The 26,989-nt window shown below is 37.4% G+C and overlaps 2 protein-coding genes across 2 annotated transcripts; one reads left to right on the forward strand and one right to left on the reverse strand.

Annotated features, from left to right (window-relative positions):
• Positions 1–524: 524 nt before the first annotated feature.
• Positions 525–24,845, reverse strand: RAB14 (RAB14, member RAS oncogene family). The gene is made up of 8 exons (XM_003264074.4): positions 24,389–24,845; positions 15,666–15,724; positions 14,470–14,523; positions 12,852–13,029; positions 9,222–9,288; positions 5,570–5,657; positions 5,198–5,228; positions 525–3,879 (listed from the first exon to the last, which is right to left on the reverse strand). The coding sequence occupies exons 2-8, from the start codon at positions 15,715–15,717 to the stop codon at positions 3,702–3,704; spliced, it is 648 nt and encodes a 215-aa protein (XP_003264122.1). The 5' UTR covers positions 15,718–15,724; positions 24,389–24,845; the 3' UTR covers positions 525–3,701.
• Positions 19,804–25,591, forward strand: LOC115836416. The gene is made up of 3 exons (XM_030818390.1): positions 19,804–19,818; positions 23,741–24,350; positions 25,565–25,591. Exons 1-2 carry the CDS (start codon positions 19,804–19,806, stop codon positions 24,347–24,349), a joined length of 624 nt encoding a protein of 207 aa, XP_030674250.1. The 3' UTR covers position 24,350; positions 25,565–25,591.
• Positions 25,592–26,989: the final 1,398 nt, after the last annotated feature.

Consider the following 26,989-nt stretch of genomic DNA (forward strand, 5'->3'; position numbering starts at 1 on the left):
AGTAAGTAATCTTTCAGGTGGTTTTCTTTTACCTGGAGGCTGAAGTACATTATACTTATCAATGATGGTTTCATCATTTGGAAATACATCAATTATAAAACTATCAATCATGCTTCAGATGCCTTTCCTCAGCCAACATATTCTTTGGTGGAAAATCAGGAAAACTTTGTACCTTGGAGAATCTGACCCAGTGATAAATTCAAATTGTGTTGCCTTTTAAAATTTTGAACTACTATAATTAACAGCACGACTCCATGATGTATACATTTCTTTAAAAACTAGAACAGCAACTGCTCTCACAATGTGGCATAATTATTCCCAAGGGGGAAATATGTAGTAAGTTTTAAAATATTCTCGGGAACTCTTTTCTAGATCACTACTAGACAGCTTTTGAGTCACAACAGGCATGTTACCCTGTTACTATAGTACAGAACAGCAGTGTAGTAATCCCTCACCACCAAGGTTTTTATTCCAAAACAGTTATTTGGCTAGAAGTGGACCGTTAAGATACGGGATCAATGGAGTTACAATAAAGACAATGAAAGTGACAATTTATTAATACACAGTAGGTTCTAGAAGGCATCTACTTTCAAAACAAAACTTGATTTCTTTTGTATTTACATTTTTTTGTTTCAATGCTAAAAGGCCTGGCCTAGTCACAATTATTGACTTCCTTCTGGGACACCATTTTCTGGGCCTGTGTTGAATGAGGATAAATTATCTTTTCTCTAAAATGCCACATGAACCCTTTCTATACTCCCACATGAAGAGGAATGGAAGGTAATTATTTGGTCTTTTCTTCTGTTTAAGGGAATGAACTGAACCACTCATTTTTTTAAAATCACACTTAAAACAGTGGACACATGGGCAAAAAAGTTCTCCAAAACTACTGTCTTACGGAATTTGAGAAGGGAGGTAATGTATGAAGCTTAACAGCTGGCTTCAAAAGACATCTTTCCAAAGAAATTATACTACCTCTATTACATGTAAACCACCAACCAAAAAAAAAAAAAAAAGTTACTCCATCACTTTATTATCCATAAAAAAGACTTCAACATTGTACTGGAAGATCTATTTAAGCATAAACAGTACTAAGCACCAATTACTAATCTGAGGGCCTCCTCACAGGTCCAAGGGCAATGAGTAACCTCGAGAAGCAGGTGACTGCACAAGCAGTAAGCTATGGATTAAAAATTAAAAGGATTTCACATTCTTTCCAAAGTGTACTGCCCAGTGTCTGGCACACACACGTTACAATATGACAATTTGCTCTATTTGTGAGCACCTGAGTTTATTACAGGGGATTACACATGCATATGATAGAATCTGGCTCCCGGTACAGTCAAAGGAGAACAGCATCAAGCCACCAAATGTGCTGATCTTACACTGAAAAACGTTGACTGAAAACATTTCAAGGGTAATGTAAACACAAGAATAAAACTGGCTCTATTACTTAGTGATGTGGTTTTATATGCTACATATGTAGACCTCTCTTTATAAAATGAATATGGACAGTGCTGCAATAAAAACTGATGACACGTCAAGTTGCTCACCTGAAGAAAAACCCTATTATAGTTCAGAAAATAATGCAACCAATTTTAATTTAATCTAGATACAGGTACTTTATTTACAAATATTTAGATTAATAGCATTTTGTTACATCAAATGAAGAGTACAGCAGTCTGAATAAATCCTTCGGTCACAAAAACAATAAAACCCACTGTAACTAACTTTGGGAGTCAGGATATTGCACCTCAACAAGCCGCAGTCTTTAGTTTGTGATTGCTACCTTATATCCCAATGGGTGGTTTGTTTGTTTTGTTTTTGTAAATATACACACACCCCAGCAGGTCATGGTCCCTGGGTGAGTCCCTTGTGATGCAACAGTGTAAGCAAAATGGATCACTGTAAGTCTTTAACAGAATATACCGATCTACTCCAGAAATCTTATTTTTTAAAAAGTTAAACAAAGACAAAAATAAAAATGAATCCACAAATTAACCAAAGCCTATTTTCTGCACATTCCAGTTTTGGCTTTTATTTAACATTGACTATACAATACTCTGGTACTACCACATGTTTACAACCCAGAAAGATGTACTTTTATGTTAGTGTCTGTAAAGAGGGATTTAAAATGTGTATTTTAAACACAGCAGTTGAGCTGAGTGCATTTTCTATAATACGCTGAGGTGTTACCTATTCTACTTCAAATAAATTCTCAATTCCCAGCCACTGAATCATAAACACAATTAAAAAATCAACAGAAATGAAGAACTTAATAAAACATGTTTGTTGTCCAAAGAAATAAGATTGTTTCTCTTGCTATACAGTATTCATTCAGTGGCCAAACCACCTGGTGCAAAGTAATAACTTTGTATCCGCACAAGCACTGAAACACCTTTAAAAACACTTTCCCTTTTACAAAACAATTTATGCCAACATGACATAAAACAGCCTCTCATACTATGAACACAGGGATATCTTAAGTTATTTCACTGTAGGGTTAAAAATGCACAATTTAAAATCCCTTAACAGCAGACCTGTGGTTCTGACTGTCCAGTTCAGAATCTGACCATTCCAAGAAGATAAAGGTATAAAAGCTTAAAATGTGCAATAATAAACCCAGCCTTTTTTCTTTTTCTATACAGTAAGGCAAAAATGCAGCCTGTAATGCAAAAACGTTTACAAAAAGAGAAAAGCAGGTTAGCACATTGTCGATTGCACAAGAACAGTTAAGAAAATCAGCAGGTAAGCAACAGTGCAAAGATGGAACAGAATCTGCTAGTGTTAATCCTCTGATGCTAGGAGCTCTTTCCAGCATAATGTCCCCAAACACTGCCAGCACCAAGGGGTGGAGCCAGTACTACCTGTGAACTGCAGTTGTGTCTATTTCTTTGTGTGAAATGGAAGGGAGTAACATGGTCACATATAGGTCATACTGTACAAACTGGTATTTTATACTGTTCCAATGCCAGTAATCAATTTATTTTCTTCATTAAAATAATATACACAGAATGTATTGTTAGTTCGATTCCTTCAAATTTTATACATATTTACTTTCTGTTAAAGAGAAAAGGATAAAATGGTATAAAAAAAGATAAAGCTATTAATTAAGCACGAGAGAGAAGATAAATGGATATTTTCCCTGTGCGAGGCTAAGACAGAAACAAACCTCGTCAAGAAAAATGCCACCCACACAACAGGAAATTTATCCAAAACAAAACAAAAGCAGTTATAGAACTCCTTCTCTACCATCAGAAGTCATTTCACAGCAATAAACTTATTGGTTACAACAGACATACTTGAACAGTTAAGGATGGGAAGAAGGGCTTAAGATATCACCAAATTAAACCGTACAGTGAGACAAAGCCTTGCCAAAGGGAGGGTAAAAATCATGAAGTCCAGCATCAGTGCTCAGTTTAAATCATATATTGGTGACATACTTATCACGAGGACAAGGGGGAAAAAAAGTCTAGATTTACCATGCAGGAGAGATTTATTACTCTACTTGCCTTTGATAACCTGATTACATCTAGTTGTTTAGCAGTTTAGTATTGTGTTAAACTGTTTTTACAACAGAGTTTTTTCTTTTTTTTTAATTAAACCCAGTAAGATGTACAGAAGACAATGAGGCAGTAAAAAGTACTGCTTCCAACAGACAGAGGTGAAAGGTCAAATGAGGGGCCACGGCAAAGAGGTCACTAGCAGCCACAGCCTTCTCTCTGGGGTTGGGGTTCACTGGTTAGCCGGCCTCCCTGCGGGGCTGAAGGTTTGTGTTGTACACCAGACTCAGCAGCATTCAGATCCAAGCTTCCATCCTGAATGTTCTGATAGATTTTCTTGGCAGCCTCAAGGAAGGCATCTTCTACATTCTCTCCCCTAAGAGGCAATTGATAACTTTATTGGAGAGCCAGTTTTCTACAAAAGACAAGACACTGACCTTTTGCTAATCTTTAGTTAACTGCCATGATGTCTCCAACTTAACCACTGTCATCTAATAAGAGATTACCAGAACACTGAGCTAAGAGAACATGGAAAACTATTTTCTTTTTTTTTTTTTTGAGATAGAGTCTCACTCTGTCACCAGGCTGGAGTGCAGTGGCCCCCTCTCAGCTCACTGCAACCTCCACCTCCCAGGTTCAAGCGATTCTCCTGCTTCAGCCTCCCGAGTAGCTAGGACTACAGGTGCACACCACCACGCCCAGCTAATTTTTGTATTTTTAGTAGAGACAGGTTTCACCATGTTGGCCAGGATGGTCTCAATCTCCTGACCTCGTGATCTGCCAGCCTTGGCTTCCCAAAGTGCTGGGATTACAGGTGTGAGCCACCACGCCCGGCCGGAAAACTATTTTCTATGGAAAGCATACATACATACATGTACTGAAAGCCCTTTCTACAAACCCTATTTGGACAACTACATGTGTTATATGCAATCATTAAAATACTGTATGTTAATACACACCATGACAATTGAGATAGGTCATTTCTGTGATAACAGAGAGGATACTCCAAACAGAAATGAAATCTCTCCAAACATGCTGAAAAGAATTCCAAGAATAATATGGTCTGCTCAGCCAAGCATGAACTAAGCTGTTTTTAATCGGGTGATGGTGACATAATCATGCTTAGCCACGTTAACACCTCCATTCAGTTTTCTTTGGACTAATAGCACAGCTGAGACTAAACGAAAACAGGTTAGCCTCTCCTCACCACAAGAAATTTTTGGCCTAATATATGAAGAACAATGATGGGTGTACCACAGTTCAATAGCACACATGGAAGAACAATTAGAAAATGTTCACTATGCTTCTGAGTAGACGCTATTCCCTTAAATCATGCTTTTTAATGTGATCAAAAGTATTATAGGAAGAACAGATTGACCAAGCTTATGTCTGAGATGCCAAACTCAACCTCACTTGTGAAAAGTCAAACACTTTCGAAATGTAAACAGTTTCATTTATTAACCTGGGTTACCAACAGGCATAATCAAGGTACAATCTTTTAAGTAACAAAAATTCCTATTATTTTGAAATGTAAAAAAGGAAGCAAAGAGATGTTTGCTCTTCTTCCTGCAGTAAGCATTACACGTTTATAGCTAGTACTTTATATGTGTATAGACATTATATACTTTTCATATATACAGTTCTACTTTGAAACTTGAATATAATTGAAATATCTATATTTTGGTCACACTTACGTTTTTGCACTTGCTTCGAGGAACAATAAGCCTAAAAATAAAATTCAGACTATAATTAGGACACTTCAAACTAACTCACAAGTGCACTTCTTTAGTAACATCTGAAAAAGTTTCCCATCAGTTTTTAGTACTCCTCCCATAGTATTTTATGAAAAAGTATGTAAGTTTGAGGTGGAGAGCATCTTTATATTTGTCACTAAGTAACTGTACTGCTCCAACATAAATCACACAGAAATAGAAAAACATTTTGTTACTTCCTCATTCTTGAGATTTCTGAGGTGTCTGCATTAAAAAAAAACCAACAAAACTGTCAATCCCACCTTTCCTTAATAATGCTCCCAATTGTGACCATTAAGTCTTAAAGAAACCCACCGTTTTCTTCAGCAAACTGTTTGGCTTCTTCATATGTAACATCTCTCTGTGCCTCCAAATCTGCTTTATTTCCTATGAGAATTATTACCTAATTTGTGATCAAAAGAAAGACACCTTATAACAAAAGCAGTAATTTAAACCAACCATGCAAATTCTGAAATCCAAAAATCTTGATAGAAAAAATAACTGGGCCTAAAAAGAAAACCAAGTACTAGCAATTATCCACTAGACAGGGCTACAGATTCATGAAGTCATTACTACAAAGGACCTTAGCAATGGTCTAGGCCAGGGGTTGACAAACTTTCTGTAAAGAATAAATAGTATATTCTTCAGGTTTGTGGGCCTCATATGGTCTGTTACATGTTCTTTGCTGGGTTTTTTTGTTGTTGTTGTTTTTAACAACCCTCTAAAAATCTAAAAATCATCCTTAGTTCACAAGCCAGTCAAAAACAGGCTGTGGGCTGAATGTGGCCCATAGGCCATACATACTTTGGTGACACCTGGTCTAATCCAAAGATTACGATATAGCTTAGTAAGATTACTAAGGGTTCATGGACAAGCTCCAGGGGATCTGTAAATACCTTGAAATACTGTAAATACTGTAATTGTGGGCATTCCCTAGAGGAGAAGGTTCATGGCTTCCATCAGATTTTCAAACAGTTCTGAGATCCTCAAAAAGTTTGAAACCCACTAGGTTCAACTCCTTTAGGCTACCAGTAATGAAATTAAAGCTCAAATAAGGCAAAAGGACTTGCTGAAGGTCACTCAGTGAGTCAGTGGTAGGAGGACATTAGATCTCCAGTAGAAACCCAAACTGTGATCTTCAGACAAATACTATCCTACCCCGCACTATCCCTAGACAGGACTGAGTTTATAGTTAACGGTAACTGATAAGAGACGTCTATGTGTATACACAAGGGGCAGCTGGGAGTAGGGGTTTGGGGGCACGTATGCAGTAAGTTCAAATCCAAGGCAAAATATCACCCACCCACCTATATCTACCTTGGAACCATTCATACAAGTGAAGTTAGGCCAAAGTTAAAGGCGGCTCTGCAAAGTTGTACGAAAAAAATATGTACCCTTGGGAAACAGCAAAGGGCTTTGGCCTTTACCTGGGGTGGGGAGGGGGGTTATGGATAAACTTTGTACATTTATGAGCTTATTTGACACCAATCTGTAAAATCCTTCCCTTCTTCCCCCTTCCAAACAGATATGGTAATTTAGATATGAACACTTCAGGAATGGATGGTTTCAACTAAAAGGCACTTCAGCCATTAACTTTTTTTTTCATGTGAAATTACAGCTCCTGGCTCTTCCACCTTCAAAAATGTGTGTCCATAAACCAAATAATCATTTTGATCTGAATGTAAACCTCATGCAAGGACAGCTAAGTAGTACAACAAAAGTGAGCATTCTTTAAACAGTGTGGACAAAGTGCCCACTGTGAAGGGGAAGAAACTTTCACACACTATCCATTCGTCTTTTAAAAGAATAAAATAATGATACTTAAAAAGGAAATCAATTTATAAAAAATCAAGTCTGGTAAAGCCACAATGACTAGCATAGGGCCATTATAAGATAGGTACTCAAAACAAGAAATACTGCCCCGCTCCTGATTCCCTATGAATCTCCAAATAAGGCTTCTTATCTCCCTGAAAGGGAAGACATAAAGTGGGATGCTAATTACAGAGATACAAAACATGCCCACAACAAAATGGTAAAGAACACAACTTCTACACAGAAATCAAGGGCAATTTTATAGAAAATGAAGCACTTATGAAAAACTCAAGAAATTTTTTTTCTCCTGATCTGGTTCTATTTCAAAGCACATAAATGAGGCAGGAAGGACACAGGGCGGGAAGGTTAATTTTATTATACTCCTCCACGGGCCCTCTATAATGAGTTTTGTTTTTAATATTTTACTTGAAATAGCTATAGACTCACAGAGGCTTACAAAAAATAACAGTGAGGTCCTGTGTATCCTTCACCAAACTTCCCTGATGGTAGTATGTTATGTAACTATAATACACTCTTAAAACCAGGAAACTGACATTGGTACAATCCCCAGCTCTTATTCAGATTTCAGTTTTTACACATTCTCAGGCACATGTGCGTTCGTGCATGGGTGGTTCTATGTAATTTTATCTCAGGTGCAGATCTCCATCATCACTATCAGGATACAGAACTGTTCCATCACTACAAAGAAACTGCTTCTGTGCTGCCCACTGCTTCTATGTCATCACACACCACTACCACCCTCCAACCCCCTTTGCTAACCCCTGGCAATCACTAATCTATTCCCCATCTCTACAATTTTGTCATTTTGAGAATGTTTTCTAAATGAAATCATACAGTATATAAACTTTTGAGATTGGCTTTTTTACTGGGCATGATGCCCTTGAGACCCAGCTCAACTGCTGCATATATAAAGAATTCATTCCTACGTACGGCTTAGTAGTACTCCACTATAGAGATGTTCCGAACTGTTTAACCATTCACCTGTCAATGGCCAGGTTGGGAAACACCTAGGTTTCCAGTTTTAGGCTACTGCAAATAAAGCTGCTATGAACACCCATCTATAGGCGTGTATGTAAACCTTGGGTTTAATGCGGTAATGGAAATGAAAGTTTCAGGCACAGTCCCTAGCATGATAGGCAAACAATGTTAACTGACTCTCAATGTGATTAAACCACCGTTTCCTGACAAAAGCTAATCTTACCACTGATTACATAGTTCTTGAAGGAGGCCTCTACCAAGTGTTGGGGGTATAAAGCCAAGTGAGACACAAGCCTTGTTCCTGAGAAACTCAAGTCGCAGCTCAGTGCGTCTTTCCTCACACTGTTCCTGGCATACCCTCAACAATATCTACTGAAACTTCAATCACTCCTCAAGGACCAGCTCAAACATCACTCCTCTGTAAAGCTGCTTTCTCTCCAGACGGCACTGATCATCCTAGGCTCTCCAGCACTGTGCCAGTCCCTCTATTTCTAATTCATGCTTCAATCTACTTTGCAGCACAGTTATCTGCATACCTGCTGGTTCCTCCCTGCTAGACCATAAGTTCTTTGGGACCAAGGATCCATGTTTATCTTTGTATACTGCAGAGTCTAGCATGGTGGCTGGCCTTTAAAATCTCAATAAATATCATCTCAGTCTGGTTAAGAAGCTAATGTTTTAACACATATAGAATCCTTTTTATTTTTGACTGAAATTTTTATCCTTAATTCTCCTCCTCTAGTTGAAATTTTTACTGAGGTAATGCAGATTCACATGCAGTTGTAAGAAACAGTACAGAAAGATCTCTTCTACGTTTTGCCCAGTATCCTCCAATGCTAAAGTTTTATGAAATTAATGCAGATCTCTTTTAAAATCATAATTTCAGATTTCATAGTCTTCACTTCACGAGATCACCACTACATTCATAATTGTAATAACAAACATGAACAAAAAACCTAGGTATAATAAAATGCAAAACCTGGTTTAATAAGAACTGAAAAATAACTGTTAGGTTTTCTTCAACTAATTGAAGAATACAATCAAAATTCTCTCATTCTTAGTACCTGAGGACAAAAATCTCACCAGTAAATGGCTTCCCTTTTTGGGTTAGCTTAGTTCTTACATTTTCTGCGTAATAAGATGCCATTTAACTTACAGTATTTGGATTGGTGAGATTCCTTGCATCTGTCAACCAGCTGCTTAAGTGGTTATATGTACTTCTTCTGCAAAAATAAAAGTTTAAATTTGTGACTGCCATATAATTATAGAAAAAAAAACTTCAATATTTAAAATACATATTTAATCAACATATCCTAAAATAATTTTGCTTTGACCAGTTACTCAGAACAATAGTTGTGAAATACAACTGCATGCTTTTCAAAAATCTAGCCAAACCTATTGTTTTTAAATAAACAACTCAATATCCAACAACTTTGATAATTACAGGTCAGGAGTAAATTGTTTACTCCTAAAAGCATACCGTAAACAGACCAACAAGCAAGCAAGGAACAACACAGTAAATTGAGGGAAACGCCAATGTGGAGTCAAAACTCAAATTACTTTGAAAGTAATTTCAAAAAGGCACTTTGAAAGTTGTATCAAAATACCTAACCATGACACATTTAATGGAAGACATTTTTGCTTGTCTTTAAATTTTAATTTCATTAAAAACCAAGTCACACTATTATAAGCTGGCACACAATTCACCTTTCCTTAATAATTTAAAGAGCAAGCTAACCATAACAGCATAAAATTGACTTTGAAGACATTTGACAAGAATTCAAGTCCCCAGATATCAGTGAAAAAGTTTGTCCTAACTTTGTACTCTTATCTATCAGACAGCTAAATCATTCTGGAATTCTAACTGTCCTATTTTTCTACTTTCTCCAAGCAAGAGTTTAAAAACTCATAGGCTCATTTTCACTAGCCAAGTAAGCTCTAAGATAGTAAACAAACCCAAATATTTGTAATACTATACACAGTAGAATCTACCAAAGGGGTCAAAAATAATAAAATTTTTGAGGTTAAAAATGTTTCTGATTTATAGACTCAGAATGTTAGTCTATCTTACTCATTTAACATGTGAGGAAACAGAAGCCCATAAAGACTTAACTGGTGTCAAAACCAGGCCTAGAACTCTTTTACAAATACCACATGTCCTTTAAGTGTTTCTAGTTTAGTCCTGTGAATATATTCCATGATCTCTAGCTGCCAGTTCTCATAGAAAATTTGTTATTCAAAGTATATAGTTCTTTCTCAATGAGAACTGAAAAGAACTCCTTAGTCAGACTTTTATTGTGTTACATCATATTATTCATAAATCACCACTTAGATGTCAAAAAAGTCATATATATCAAAATAGCCCCTTTCCCCCCAATGTTTTAGAATTTTCTAAGTAAACAATGATAAAATATCATTTTTAAAAAGCACAAGCCTTATCTGTGTTTGATATTTGTTATTATTGGCATACCTTGACTTTACACAACAGGTATGTTTTACTACTTGACGCATAAACCTTAAACAAGTCCGAACATCTCTACTGACTTTGATGAATTTTAAAATTTCAAAGCTGGCACAGAGAGTGAAGTACACAGAAAAGCCTAGTACCAAGATCATATAAACCATATTACTTACATGTACCATAACTTCTGCAAACGATTCTGGTAATTGTTATTAATTTTAAATTCACTATCATTGTAATTTTAAATCTATAAATAAATATTATTCAAATATTAATTGGTGGTACTAGTACTAAAAAAAAGCGCTAAAATACTAGATATGTCAAAATGTTACGGCAAAACAACTGTCACGACAGGCTACGCTGTCAATTTAGAAAAGCACCCTGTAACAATGAGAGTTAATGACAAAAATAAAAAGAGACTTTTACGTTTGTAAAATGTCAAAGAATAATAGAAAAAAATTGGTGTCATGACTGCAACATCAAAGTCACTAGGAAGTATCACTTTAGCACCTGACTAAAGCCTGGGGTACTCTTTTCCAGTAACAGTTTTTATTACAATATAATGAACGTATCATAAAGCTTATCCTTTTAAAGTACGTAATTCAGTTGTTTTAAGGATAGTTACAAACTTGAGCACTGATCACCACTATCTAATTCTAGAACATTTTCATCACCCCAAAGAGAAACTCTGAACTCACTTAGAAGTCACTCACTCCCCATCCTCTGGCAATCCACTTTCTTTCTCTTTTACCAGAATATAAATTCTGGATGTTTCATAAATGAAATCATACAATATGTGTCTCTTAGTGTCTGGTTTCTTCCACTTAGCATAATGCTTTCAAGTTTCATCTATGTTGTGGCATGTATCAGTATTTCCTTCTTCCTTATAGCTGAGTAACATTTCATTGTATGGATATATCACATAGTGTTTATCCATTCATCAGTTGATGCACGTTCTCAGTTGATGCACGTTCTGGTTGTTCCCAGCTGAAATACCTTTTTTGACGACTTGAATAGACACAGATTTTACCAAAAGTAGTAACTATGCTTAAAAGATATGCTTAAAAGCAAAAACAATATTCTTAGCACACATCACCATACTTAAATTTTATTGAGTTTTTAATTATGTGAAGTCTTCTGAAATGCATTCCTCACAAAACTAGACAGTTCTGTGTAGGCGGCCAGGTTTATTAACAGTCTTCGCATAATATTCATGATCATATCACTGATTGCCTGGCTATAATGAAGGGCATTAAGGCTTGTTTCCCTCTGTTTTGCTCTGAGGCCACCCAATTCTAGAATTTACTGAAACTTTAGGCACTATAATCATAATTAGTCAATATCTTTATTCTAAGGCAGCATTTCCCAAAGTGTGTTCCTCAATAAAATAAGCTTAGGAAACACCAAATTAAATAAAGTCATACAGCAAAGAATTTCTTACTGCAGAACTTCCTGGAGTCTTAATATGCTAATGCGCATTATGACACATCAAGAGGAAACCTTATAAGGAATTTTCCGAAAGGAAATATGCTTTAAACTCTAATTATCACTTGGTCCCACTCACCCATCTTTACCCCCAAGAAAGAGAGTCACGTTGCTTTTGACTGGCACTTTACATCAACATGAAAGGTGATCCAGTTCATTTTCTAGCTTACAGTAGACAAACAGTGCAGGGTCTAATCAAGTGGCACGGTTTTCCATGTTCTCCAAAGTCAAACCTTTATGTACAGTAGTTTTATTACTTTACATCAAGTGCTTTGGAATTCCAGAAACAGTCATGTTGAAATAAATTTAAACCTACTGCATGTAGTATTTGAAGTCATTTCTATCCATTTTAAGAGAAAAAAAATAAAGTAAATAAATACTCAAAGACCTTCAGATGCAAGCATAAAATTTTTTATAATCTACCATGCTGGATTAGCAAAACTCTTTGCTTGGCCTTCTTTTGAGAGGTGTAAACTTTAACAATAGAGACTAAATAGAGTAAGTCCCAAGAGTGAGTTGCTTGTTTTCTACTTAAAAGAACATTTTATATAAAGTATTATTTCTCCTCAAATCCTTCAACAGAAGTTGCTCTTCAGAACTGTATTCTTCTATTAGCTTCACCCGATATCTCCCTAAATTTTTCTTCAGTCATAAAAACTTTCAGAAAATATCAATGTGTTATATCAAGTTTTACATGGCAACTTAAGAAACCATAAAAAACAAGTAAGTTCATTCAGTCATACAATTACAAACTAAAAAAAAATGCCTAAGTCGATTTTTTAAAAAATGCCCAAAGTAGATTTATTTTCCCCATATGAAGGTTGAAAAATTATCTCTTACCTAGTGATATCATACACCATAAGAGCTCCCGCAGCTCCTCTGTAGTAGCTCCGTGTAACAGCCCTAAATCGTTCCTGTCCTGCCGTATCCCAAATCTGCAGTTTTATTTTTTGGCCACTAACTTCGATTATTCTTGTACCAAATTCAACACCAATTGTGTGAGGACAATCAGCCATAACTGTTAGGGAGGAAAAAAAGTAATAGCCCAATTTTCAGAAAACTTCAAATTAAGCCTAGAGGGGGAAAATCCACTAAACAAGCAAATGGCTTACTAATACTTACAGGCTATAAATAGACTAAAGCTACCACTGAAAAAAAAAATTAACAAACACCCAGAAGTAAGAAGTCAAGGAAATGTGACTATACTAGAATCGGGGTCAGCAAACTTCTAGAAAGGACCAAGCAGAAAATATTTTAAGTTTTGCAGGTCAAAAGGTCTTTGTCACAAACTACTCAACTCTGCCACTGAGGCATAAAAGCAGCCAGAGACAACATGTAAAACAGGCATGGTTGTATTCCAATAAATTTTATTCACAAAAACAGGCAGTGACTGGATTTGCCCCACTGGCCACCGTTCGCTGACCCCTCGACTAAAATAATCTGCTAAGTAAAAATAAGGATTTTAATTAATTCTTCACAATATCAACATTATACCATTTAGCCTTCTTACAATCATTATCTATAACAGATCAATCAATGGTCTTGGTACCCTAGGAGTTGTTAGTCAAACAGATCTTATCCCAGAAAATATCAGTGTCTCAAAGAAAATCAGCATGTTTTATATATATATGCATATATTTTAGAGACAAGGTCTTGCTCTGTCACCCATGTTGGAGTGCAGTAGCACAAGCATAGCTCACTGTAACCTCGAACTTCTGGGCTCAAGCAAGCCTCCCACGTTAAGTCTCCCAAAGCACTACTGGAATTACAGGCATGAGCCACCACACCTGGCTAATATATACTTCTGATTATACAATGACAAGTTATATATGTCTAAGCCAATGAACAAATTTATTAGTCCTTTCTTTATAATGAGGCCACTTAAAACCTAAACCCACCATTCTCCAGTACAAGGACACAGACTGCTGGGCACTTCATAAAATGTTACATCAAACCTCTGTGTAAGCAGCACAAAAATGTCAAAGAAATAATTTCAACTATACAGAAACACTTTCAACTATATTTAGCATATCAGTTACAACACATTGGTCCCTTCTATCACCCAAGAAAGAGTAGAAAGAATTCCATTTTAAGTATTTCAAAGCTATTATTTAACAAATGATACATGCAGCAAATTTCTCCTAATAAGATAATCAATTCCTATAACAGAAAGTCAGAGAATAAAAAGATTAAGTTTGACATTATTTTATGTATTTTTAAAAATTATTTTAACATCAAGAAATCAAAACAAGTGAATCAGATTATATAATGTGTATAAAAATCAACACTAAAATATGCTGGCATATTTCATTTTATCTGTACCCATTTAAAAAAAAGTACAAATATAGGGAAAGGTTATATTTCAGTGCATGAAGTACACTGAAAATGACACTTTCTAAAAAGTAGAAACATGGTGATAGAGAAAACTGTTAATGTTTACCTCATGTATTGAACTTACATTTTTTTTCTGTAAATTGATGAAGCAAGCAAGATTTTCCTACTCCCATGTCCCCTGTTTAAAAAAAAAGAAGTTTCAGGTGGCAATTACATTTCTCAATTTTATGCAATGATTGCTATATTCCTTACCATATAACATATCACAAGTTTCTGGGACACTTAACAAATTTTTATTTTCCTACTTTATAATGATTCAAAAGTTTTCACTGTCTGTGAGACACAAATGGAATATTATTCCCAATCTTTAGCAGTGACAGAATTTGGCTGTAAATTATTACTGTTAATAAATAGCCACCAGCTGGGAAGTGCTTATTTTTTTAATGGAATTTTTTTACTTTGAGCTGTTTCAAAATTTTATGTTTTTGTTTTATTTTGTTTTGTTTTTTCCTTTAACTCATGCATAGAAGCAAAAAATTTCAAAAAGTGACAAATGGGGTAGCATGTAACAAGCAGAAATAACAAACTGAGTTCTGGAAGCTTGATTCACTAGGTCCCTGTCTTATACTTCTTGTATTATTCTATGAAAGAAAAGAATTTGCATTACATGAAAACCCCAGGAGAAAAGATGTCATCTCTGACTGTACTATAGCAATGTTAACCCTTGATGAAGGAAACATTAGAAAGGACACATTAAGGTCAACATGAAAGCAAACTGTTCTAATGTGAACAATTCATTGAAAAACGCGTACTTTCAAATGTAGTTTTATGTTTAGATAAATAGCATTAAGACTTAATTTAAGCAAAACCTTCTTGAAACTTAAGAAAAAAAACACCAATTAAGAAAAATATTATATTTTATATATATAACACAATTGATTTGGAATCAAACAATATTCTCTACCAATTTTTCCTTATAATGGAAACCCAGGGGAATCTGAGAGCTTTCACAGTATTTTAGGAAAGTTTCTGCACTCCTTGAAACACTGATACTTCCTAGCATCAACAAGCTTTCAAGCAGCCCTCAAGAACAATGAACATCACTTCACAAGGTACCCACCAACACTGTACCACAGAAATATCCATGGCCACAATGCAAAAGCTGCATTGCTAATGCAAAAATAAATCTTATAAAAGGAGTTTTAGTTTTACAGTAAGAAAATCACTCACTCCTGAAGTGGTACTGTTTAAGTATTAACATATAAATATTTTGTATGTTAACCTTCTTTGAGAACAAGAGTGTAAGTTAAATAAACTTACCAATAATAATATATTTAAAGATGTAAGAGTAGTTGTATGGTGCAGTTGCCATGGTGGCACTAAAAACAAAGAAATCTCTGTTACTTCAGAAGGAAAGCACATACAAGTAATTCAAACAGATCACTGCTATCCTTTAAAGGTAGAAAAGGACAGAATACAAACAAATGTTGGTTACAGTAAGTCAGAATAAAACTGCATTTCACAAATTGATCAAATACACAAATTCTCTTGGATGAATGATGCTTACACATTCTCATGTGCTATCCACAGAAATATAAGAAACCATTTATACCAAAACTCCAATATTTCACTTAATATCCACTAGAACTTAAAAGTATAATTAAAAAAACAAAAATATCCAATAAGTATTGATCCGAAAATTGTCAAACAAAAAAATCTTTATAAATTTAAGTTAAACATCACTATAAATAGTCTCTTCTCCCCTTAAAGTCCCCTTGCCTGTTAAATGATCAAGTAAGTTACTAATGATCTACTTGTTCGGAACTCTGATTTTAAACAGAATGGTATATAAAGGAACCACTTAATTTATACACACAAAACAACATTTTTACTCTACTTTAAATCAACAGTTAGCAGAGCAAAGAGCAATCGTATGATTTCCAAATCAATGTTGGAACTAGACTAAATCACATGAAACTGTTCTTCCTATAGATTTTTCAAGTCAATTTTTATTGGCATTTTCATACAGCTCAACCTAATACAGGACTTGCAGATTATCACACACACACACACACACACACACACACACACACACACACACATATTTTTTGAAGACCAGGCTGGACTTGGGTCTTGAACTCCTGGCCTTAGGCATTCCTCCCATCTCAGTCTCCCAAAGTGCTAGGATTACAGGCATGAGCCACCGCGCCCGGCCAGATTAACAACATAGTAAGTGCTTCCCACATACTATTCTAGGGACTGAAAGAAATAATGTCATAAAATTGTACTTATGATTGCAAAATTTGAAAGCTTGTGTATTAGAAGATATTTCAAAAGATCACAGCCCCCATTTCTTACCCTCAAATAGACTTAATCTAAAGAATTCTAATTTCTCTCCTACTTAAAAAGAAAACAAAAAACTTTCCAATTTATTCAAATGAATGATCCGAATGTGTAAGACACTGTGCTAGGTCCTAGAAAGAAACAAGGGGGTGAACTGTAAAACTGGTAATAACTTTCAATAAAGTTTATTCTCAAACCAGCTTTCAGCTTAAGACAAAAATTATTTATACATATGAAGATTTCCCCATTTAAAAAAATCTGACTTACAGTATTTTTAAGCCTGGCTTTTAGTGTTTCTGCGAATGTCACATTACACAAGCCAGACATTTAATATGACTGGAGAAATTTATTTACTGAAATTATCACCTTACTATATACCATATTTCAAGCAAAAGTTCTATATAATTAATTACATTTAACCCGCAGAAAGAATATGTATTTAAAACAAGTGTATTATTATAAGGGAAGAGGAAGTTGTTAATTACAGTAAAGTATTAATCACTTCCACACATTACAGTCTTCTCACTTAGCTATCTGTATTACATTTAGTGAAAGTAGAAGCCTTGTTACCCATTCCAGTTTGGCATGTTCTAACACATTTATAATCAGTCTCCTGCATCACAGAAAACTCCCTTAACCAGTTCTTTCAGGAAAGGGAGTTTTTCTAGTTAGATTAACTAATTCTGAACATCACAACAACTTTATTCCCTTTTCCAGGCACTAGGGACTCAAAACTTTTAAGAATGAACTTGGTCCTGAGACTAAAATTGGTCTGGATTATTTACCTGATCTCTGAACCAAATGCCAAACACAAGGGGAAAAAACAATCTCTTACATTAAAAATACTTAAAGAGTATTAGCTTCTTAACCTGAATTCTTCCCAGACTCTTCTAATCAATTTTTAATTCTTCTACATTCTTTCCCCATTCAAACCTGGGTAAAAGTAATCACTTAGTCACCTTCAAACCAACATGGCACATGGATACATATGTAACAAACCTGCACATTGTGCACATGTACCCTAAAACTTAAAGTATAATAATAATAAAATAAAATAAAAAATTACTGGCCAGGCGCGGTGGCTCACGCTTGTAATCCCAGCACTTTGGGAGGCCGAGGCGGGCGGATCACGAGGACAGGAAATCGAGACCACGGTGAAACCCCGTCTCTACTAAAAATACAAAAAGATTAGCCGGGCGTGGTGGCGGGCGCCTGTAGTCCCAGCTACTGGGAGAGGCTGAGGCAGGAGAATGGCGTGAACCCGGGAGGCAGAGCTTGCAGTGAGCCGAGATTGTGCTACTGCATTCCAGCCTGGGCAACAGAGCGAGACTCCGTCTCAAAAAAAAAAAAAAAAAAAAAAAAAAAAAAAAAAAAAAAATACTGTCTCTTCTGTGCTCTTCTCCCTTGATTTTCCTAATTTCTTTCCCTCTTCTAACTAAAGGTTGTAGCTGTACATACTTTGCTCCTTCTATTTTATGTTAAAGCTATGACTTCTAACAATCTCAAATTTCTACTTCAAATGCTTTAAAGACTATCATAAAATTATGACCCAATTTTAGTTGTACTAATTTGTGTACTTGCTAATTATCATACATTCATTAAATATGTGAGATAACTAATTTTTGAAAATGTATCTTAAAATTACAAACATTCATATAGTAGAAACTATTTCCAAATAAAAGAAATGATCAATATTTCAGATTGAATACCAGGGCTCTGTCTCACCACACCACACATTTTTCTTGCTCGTTTCTTTAAAAATTACAAATAAAAACCATAAAAGCAGAATTAAAGGAAAACTACTCAAACTTACTAATTTCAGTAAACAAAGGCAGAAAACATCTACCACTGTAGCCACCAACACTCACAACAGGTCTTCCCTTTCTTATTCTAAGAAGATACTGTCTAGATTTAAATATATTCCCGTAGTTGACTGATATTAATACATTTCAGTCAAAAGTATTTGCAGTAGAATTATATTCAAATACTAAATATGCTTAATGTTGCTTTAACAAAAGATTCCTCAGTCTCATTTCTTGAACACGAAACATACCATTGTTAAGGTGAGGAATATATTTTTACCTAACTTTGGAAGGGAAAAAATTCTTCCCCTATTATTTAACAGTACTTTTGCTTTACTTAGAGAACTCTTGAGTCTAAAAAAAAGGACAAGAAATGCTGTTCTAGTTCAAACTCTGAAAATATGAGCCCACTTAACATTACAATCCCCATAAATTAAAAAAAAAAACTTGGTAATATTCTATAACTTGTATACAACTACCAGGACAATTAAAATTCACTTTATTCCACATTTGACAAAAAGTATTCGAATCAAGTTCATATGTAAGTAAAAGATCTTTATTGCCTTTAAAGGAAAAAAAGTACTACATATTTAGACAACAGGCATTTAACACATAATCAACAATTTGCAAACTAATAAGAAATACAATTGTTAGTTACTATTTATTGGGTACTTGACATATGCTGGGCAATGTGCTAAATATTTTACATACAATTTCATTTAATCCTTACTACTATCCTATAACACAGTTAATTATTATCCTCATTTTACAGATGAGGACACAGACTCAACAGGTAACATGCCCAGGTCACATAGCCAAGTCTGTACTGAACCTAGGACTGTTTTGACTGCAGAGATCCCCTCTTAACCACCACACCATCCTGCCCTCTCCACCGTCATGCCTCCTCCACATGGTTATGAGATGTACCATGTAGCTCTGCAGTATTCACTTGCTTAATTATAATTTAATATTCTGAATAAGATACATGAATTACATTCAGAGGATGCACTGCAGTCAGAATTTATAGATATAAATGACTGGTAATACTAATTTATAATACTATAATTCATCTACTTAGAAAAAGTTTCTTGAGAACACTTGACAGTAAACCATGTAATGATCTATACTACTTTTTCCTATATTGCCTTATATAATTCTTACTTAATTCTCACAACTCTGTAGAGTCATTATCATTATGTCCACGCAAAAAATTAAAGAAACTGAGGTTTGGAGAAATTCACTCATTTGGCCAGTGTTATAAAGTTTGTAAATGGTAGACCTAGAACTTGAACCCAGGCCTGATTCCAAAGACCATGATTTCCTCTAAGGTATTATTAGCTTATTTCAGGCATGTACAGGTAGACTGATAAGATAAAAATCAGAGAAAGAGGAAGGATGTTAGTGCATGCAAAATTTAGCTATAAACTACCCTTGCTGCCAAGAGAAATATTTACTAAATGCATAGTAAACACTAACAATTGTGCCATGTATTCAACTGACTCCTTAAAAATATTAATATGCTTAATATTGCTTTAATAAAGGATTTCTCAACCTCATCTCCTGAACATGAAACGTACCAGTTTTCACCACTGTGGGAACATACCATTTCACCACTGTGAAAACATACCATTTTTCACCACCATTTTCACCACTGTTAAGGTGAAAAATGTATTTTAAAATGGGATATGCCATCTTGTAAAATTCTGCATATTTCTTTCACTCAACAAAATCATAGACACATTTTCATGTCACTACATTTAGATCTAAATGGTTACTGAACACATATTAAACACTAATTATTGTTGTGACAAAAATAGAATGCATGGTTTCTATTTACTGAATCAGACACCTTTCTAAGATTACACAGACATATAAACGACTAGTTTTGAAACGTGTAGGTACAGATTTGAAGGTATACACTTCCATACATACTGCTTGTGGAAATGTGCCAACATTTTGGAAAGTAATCAGTATATTTAAAAATCTTAACAATAATCCAAATCACCCTTTGGCCCAGAAAGTATCCTACATATATAAAAGCTTCAGTCCATAAGGCTACAGGTATTAGTGCATTTAATGCACCATTTTTACAGCAAAAAACTGGAAATAATCTATCAGCAGGGAAATGACTGAATAAAGTACATCTATACTACAAAATAATATCCATCTAGTTTAGAAACCATTTTGATCGATATGCATTAACCTGGAAATACATCCATGATTTTGTTAAGTGAAAAAACACATGTTGCAGAGTTTTATGCAATAGCATACCCCACTTTCAAACACACACACACACACACACACACACACATTCAACCCTATATTCATATAATATGGAATACACACCAAATTGTGAAAAATACATGGACAGGAGAAAAAAGGAAGAGAGAAATTATTAACTTTTCTTTATATATCCCCGCACTGACTTATTATAATAAATTAAAAATAAAATTTTCTCTATCAATAAATATTTCAAAAGCACTTTTCTATGTAATTTTAATACAGGTTAAAGAATACCCAAACAAAAACAAACAAATCTCCCACTCATAACATTCCCAACATTATTTCCGCATTTACTGATAATAAGGGGAATATCTTATGAAGCCAATAATACGACTGGCCTCAAAATAAAAAAACCAACACTCAACAGTAGACGGCATACTTTTGGGGTTTTTTAATAGCTTAACTACTTATTGTTTGCTCTGATTTTAAAAACTGTTATACAGCTATTCTACTCCTTAGAACCTATGATGTTACTGTATAATTTTTACATAGCTCATTCAAGACATAACAAGGGAAAAGCAACCCACTAAATATTCCAGGTAATTTAATTCTTATCCTTGTTATTTCCATTGATAAGTTTTTTCTGTTTGTTTTTTAACATGCATGACGTTTTGTTAAAAATACCAGAGCTGAGATGGACTGCTTCTGTGGTTCCAACATAAACATACCTGTTAAGTATCTACTAAGCACAAAGCATTGTGCCAGGCTTTGGCAAGATAGCAATGATCAAAAAAGACAATACTGTCTCTGCCTTCGTGGAACTCAAGAACGGAAGCATGCTGACTTGCTTTAGAGGCCCACTAAAATGGACCACTACTACCTGATTTGTCAGTCAGATGGATAAAACTTCTGTAGTTAATCTAATAATCTAATCTAATAAAAATGAGTGGTCAATTTCCTCAACACTAGTACAAATAGCCCACCCACTTAAACCTAACTTTTGACAATATACTTAATGTCACTTTTATATAAACAATGTCAATGATTTTTAAAAGCTGGATTGCTTAATGTGGCAAGAAAAGTAACTTTGATGGTCTTCTATATACAGGAAATAAAGTATTCTAATACTGGACCTCTGTTCACAGAAAGAAAGCACTTAACAACCAAAAAGCCAAAAAAAACCCTGCACTTACTGCTAAAGTTAAAAGGATTAATAGTGAAAATTTTACTAATGATATTGTGTCTGAGATTTGCTTCAAAATAATTTGGCAGGGAGGAGGCAAGAGTATATTGATGAAGCAAGACTGATCACTGTTGACACTGGCTGATAGGTATATGAATGCTCAGTATGCTACTTTATTTTGTATATATTTAAAATTGTCTAGAATAAGAAGCTTTTTAAAAGTCAAGTACAGTACCTCTAATACTTCTATTTTAAACTGTTGTCTTCAGCCATGCCTGGCATTTTTTACCACATAAAAATGTTTCAAGCCTTTTTTAAAAAACATGAAACATCTCTCAATAGCCCAAGTTTTCACATTTTATTTACCTTAAGTTTCCTCCACTAGCACAATATCTTACTGACTATGCAAAGATATTTGATATTGATAAAAATGAGCACTCCAAATTCTGTTGCAAAGTTGAAGTATGCAACAATGATAAAGTTTAACTGTAATACAAAAAAAGCAACAACTTTTTAAGATGTAGCTTTAATTTCAAGGAATTTTTAAATAGCTATTATAATCTAAGGTTTTACGTCTTTACAATAACTGCCATTTATTGAGGGCCTAACACATGCCAGCTACTTTATAAACAGTTTCTAATCCTAAAAACTCATTTTACAAATAAGGAAACCAAAGTGATCTACCCGTGGTCATACTACCACTAAATGCAGAGCTAGAATTAAGGCCCAGGTTTAACTCTACATGTAGCTCTCCGAAGCTATGCTCCTCTCTCATTCATTCAAAAGATATTAAACACCCACTATGTGCCTGGCACTGTTACAGGCACTGATTTACTATATGCCAAGCAACGTGCTAAGGGCTTTCTTTAAACCCCATTTAATCCTAGCAACAACTCTAAGATGCAGGTCCAATTATCCCCTTTATAGATAAGGACACTGAGTCCGAAAGGTTAAGTAACTTGCTTAAGATCACTTAACTAGGAAGTGGCAGTACTGGAGGGGGAACCCTTGACAGTATGACTCCAAAACTCTTAACCACGACATACCTATAGGCATGATCAAGTAAAACTGCCTAAACAGAACTTGGAAGAAAAACTTTGGAAACGCTTGGGGGAATAAAGGGGTAGGAGCTGGATTACTGCAAGGTCAAGTTTGTCCTCAACAATCAAATCTAAATGAAAGGCAGTTGTTCCTCTACAATATTTACCTTAGAAAAATAAAAGAATTTTTTAAAGGCAGTTGGGATAGTAACGAAATGAGCAGTAAACTTCGCAAGAGTTCAAATCTGGGCTCTGACACTTGCTGTGGGGTCACCAGGAAGGGACCTGTCCTCTTGGAACCCGTTTCTTCTTCATATATGAAATTGAAATCCTGGCATCTCTCCTTTGGGGTTTGTAAACATGAGGATTTGCCGGTGTAGTGGTTGACTTTATGGACTTTAGGTCATAAAAAGGTAATCAGCTGTCATCCAATGCGAACACAGTAAAAAAGGAATTAAGTTGTAACTACATTATAAATGGTCATGTCTGTAACCCTAGCCTAATCTAGTGTAATACAGAAACCACCAGCCACAGTGTGAGCCGAAGACAGTTTGTAACGTACCATCATCAGCCAGACACATATCACAACTTCAGGCCTCAGTTTCCTCACTTATAAAGTGGAGACAACTTATCTCCGAGGGTTATGCGGGGCAAGATAAATACGTACAAAGACACCTAAATATGTACCTGGCCCACAATTAAAACGCTTAAAACACTCCAGCTCTGTCGTCTTCTCTTAGATTCTAGAAATGCCACAACTTTCTCTTCATTATTTCTAGATGCTCTGTAGGTTCAGGGCCGTAGAGGCTGTCCACGGGCCTCATAGGAACGCACCAAAACCAGGACATCGCAAGCACAGGCGCGCAGACCCAGACCCTGGCCCCGGCCCGGCTGCAGGGCCGGGCTCCCCACATCGACAAGGACACCGGAGCTGCCTCGAGATGCAGAGAGGGCTGCGAAGAGCTGCCTTTGTACTCAGAGCCAGACGCGGCCTACGGGACGGGACCGCCACGTCTGGGGCTTGCGGGCTGCAGGGCGGCGCGGCACGCGTGGGTACACTCTGCGGGGGCGGGCTGCGGCCGCGGGGAACAGCGGCGAGCAGAGGGGGGCCCGCGGGAAATGCGGTACTGCCCAGCCGCGCCGAGAAGACGGGGAAGGCGAGGCCGGAACACACCCTTCTCTGCACGCCTCGGAGCTCCCCGCCAGTTGGGGAGGGCAGGAGGCTCAGGCCGGAGCCGGGCAGGGGACACCTCCGCCCCCGCCCGGGAGTCCTGTCAGGCCGGCGCCGCGGCGCTCACCGCCGACCCACGGGCTAGCCACGGCCTGACGGGGCCTGGCCCCGGGGCGCCGCCCGCCTGCGGCCCGGTCTCCGCCGTCGCCACACATGCCCCTCTGAAGAACCCGGCGCGATGAGGTATCAGCCGGCCGGACACTGCGGAAGGCCCGGGTTACCTGGGGGGTTGCTGGTGGCTGGGCAGCTTTCCGGGCGGGAGGGGGGCGTCAGGACCAGGAACAGGAGTGCAGACGCAGCGGGAGAGGGGGCGGGGGCGGTCGGCCGAGGCCCCGGCAGGTACACTGGCAGGCCGAGAGGTGCAGACGCGCCGGCAGCAGTAGCGGCAGTGGCGGTGGCAGCGGTGACTGCTCCTGTGGCTCCCTCAGGATCTTCCTCGGGCTGGTCCAAGATGGCGGCACTCCCTGCACAGGGTTTCCTGTCACCCTCGCAATGGGCCGGACCACAAAAGAAGGGGGAGAAGATGCGCGCGCAGCTGGCGGAGCCCGGAAGAGGGTGGCCGAGGCCAGCCCGCTAGCCACGCCCCTTCCTCAGCCCTCACCTCTGGACTTGTCGGCGCCGCCGCTGAGGCCCGCCCCACGGGCGCTCACGCCCGGAGGGAAGGGGGAAAGCGCGTATGCGCAAGCGCAGTCGCGTGTCCTCGCCTCTTGGGGGAGCTACTGCGCAGGTCTGCGTGGAACCTGGTGGGGTGCGCCTGCGTTTTGGAGAACTAGGATTGTTGCTCATGGAGACTTTTGAACTATTTTTAAAGCCAACATTTACCACTTATTGGACGCTTACCGTATACTGGCCACCGTGCTAAGCATGCATTTACTGCATTCATTCAACGTGTATTTATAGGCGCATTTACTGTATATACCGCTATATGCTTCGTGTATACCGGCCCTGTCCAACAAACCTCGGAGGCACGCATCCCCATTGTATCCATGGCGAAACTGAGGCTCAGGTTGGTCAACTCGCTTGTCCAAGATCACGCAACTAGGAAGTGACCCTGCATTTCATCTCTATTTTGACTTCACTTTGGGGGTGCTTTTGACAGAGAGAAATGTGATATTTTTCACAATTTGTCTACCACCTGCCATCTTCCAACTTGCTCTGCCATTATCACTGCCCCAGAAGGTTTCGTGCTTTTCGGGTGCAGGGACACGTTTTGACTTTCTTGGGCCCTGGGCAGTGTTGCCTTGTGTGGCTCGTATATTACACACATATAAGTTAAATATATGTATAAATATTTAACTTATATTTTACAACTGCATTGATATAAAGATGACGTATCAATATTATATAACAAAATATTTTCTCTGACCTAAAAGTTCACTTTTTTCTTCTGACTTCAGATGAACGTAAGCCGGCCGGGCACGGTGGCTCACGCCTGTAATCCTAGCACTTTGGGAAGCCACGACGGTCGGATCACGAGGTCAGGAGATCGAGACCATCTTGGCTAACACGGTGAAACCCCGTCTCTACTAAAAATACAAAAAAATTAGCCGGGCGTGGTGGCGGGCGCCTGTAGTCCCAGCTACTCGAGAGGCTGAGGCAAGAGAACCGCGTGAACCCGGGAGGCGGAGCTTGCAGTGAGCCGAGATCGCGCCACTGCACTCCAGCCTGGGCGACAGAGCGAAACTCCGCTCAAAAAAAAAAAAAAAAAAAAAAAAGGAACGTAAGCCAGGAGGGCTGGTAGTCTGCGCCTGTAATCCTAGCTACTGGGGAGGCTGAGGAGAGAGGATTGCTTGAGCCCAGGAGTTCTGGGCTGTAGTGCACTGCGTCACTAGATAGAGTGTCTGCACTTAAGTTCAGGAGGGAGAGACCCCCCCAGGTTGCCTAAGGAGGGATGAACCGGTCCAGGTCGGAGACGGAGCAGGTCAAAACTCCCGTGCTGATCAGTAATGGGATCATACCTGTGAACAGCCACTGCACTCCAGCCTGGGCAACATGGGGAGACCCTGTCTCTAAAATAAATAAATATGCATTTTTGTTGGCCCCTAAAAGTATTGGAGGCCCTAAGCACTGTGCATACTGTGCTGTGCCTAATGGATAAGGTGGCCCTGCCTTAGTCCCCCACCCCCAAATTAAATCAATCTTTCTCTTAGCATTCAGGACCTTTTATGAACTGGTTCTGCCATGAACAAGTGAGATTTCACTGGAAAAGTGTGTGACAGTTTGTATATCTCATATTTTCAGAGAGACCTGGGTTCGAATTCCTGCTCTATAATGGTATGCAGTTGTGCATGTCACTTGATTTCTCAGATTGTCAGTCTTTTCTGCAATATGAAAGTAGTAATATCTCTCTCACATGGGTCTTTGTGAAAATTAAATGGGATAGTATATGCAAAATATCTGGTATATAATAAGAAATGGAAATGATTATTACATGATAATCTAATCTAAGGTGATATTGAAATCCTTTTGCAACCCTAGAGGTCTAGGCTTCTATTTCCATATTCTTTAATAAGTATAGTTTGTTGTCACACTTTAACATTTTGAAATTAAGAAATTTGCCTGTGCCAAGTAAAGGAGAAAACTGTGAACCAATGATCATTAATTGCCCAGGTATGAACTTAGACCTGGCTAGTAAGTTTCCTTATAGCCAATTGTCACCTGAAGGGAGATCTTTATGTATAGCTGATGTTTATTCAACCCTTACTATGTACCAGGAACTGTCCTAAGAATCATGCATATTTTCTCATTTAATCCTTAGCACATCCCCATGAAGTCAGTACTATACACCGTTTTATGAATGAAAAAACTGAGTGTCATACAGA

This window comes from Nomascus leucogenys, chromosome 8, assembly GCF_006542625.1.
Source record: "Nomascus leucogenys isolate Asia chromosome 8, Asia_NLE_v1, whole genome shotgun sequence".
NCBI classification, from domain to species: Eukaryota; Metazoa; Chordata; class Mammalia; order Primates; family Hylobatidae; genus Nomascus; species Nomascus leucogenys.

Bases quoted from the DNA above. Each gene is read 5' to 3' on its own strand.
- RAB14 (XM_003264074.4), bottom strand. From the start codon at position 15,717: ATGGCAACTGCACCATACAACTACTCTTACATCTTTAAATATATTATT. The intron at 14,524-15,665 runs GTAAGTTTATTT...TTTTTTAAACAG, and splicing joins CTTTAAATATATTATTATTG to GGGACATGGGAGTAGGAAAA. The intron at 9,289-12,851 runs GTAAGAGATAAT...TTATTTTTGCAG, and splicing joins ATGGTGTATGATATCACTAG to AAGAAGTACATATAACCACT.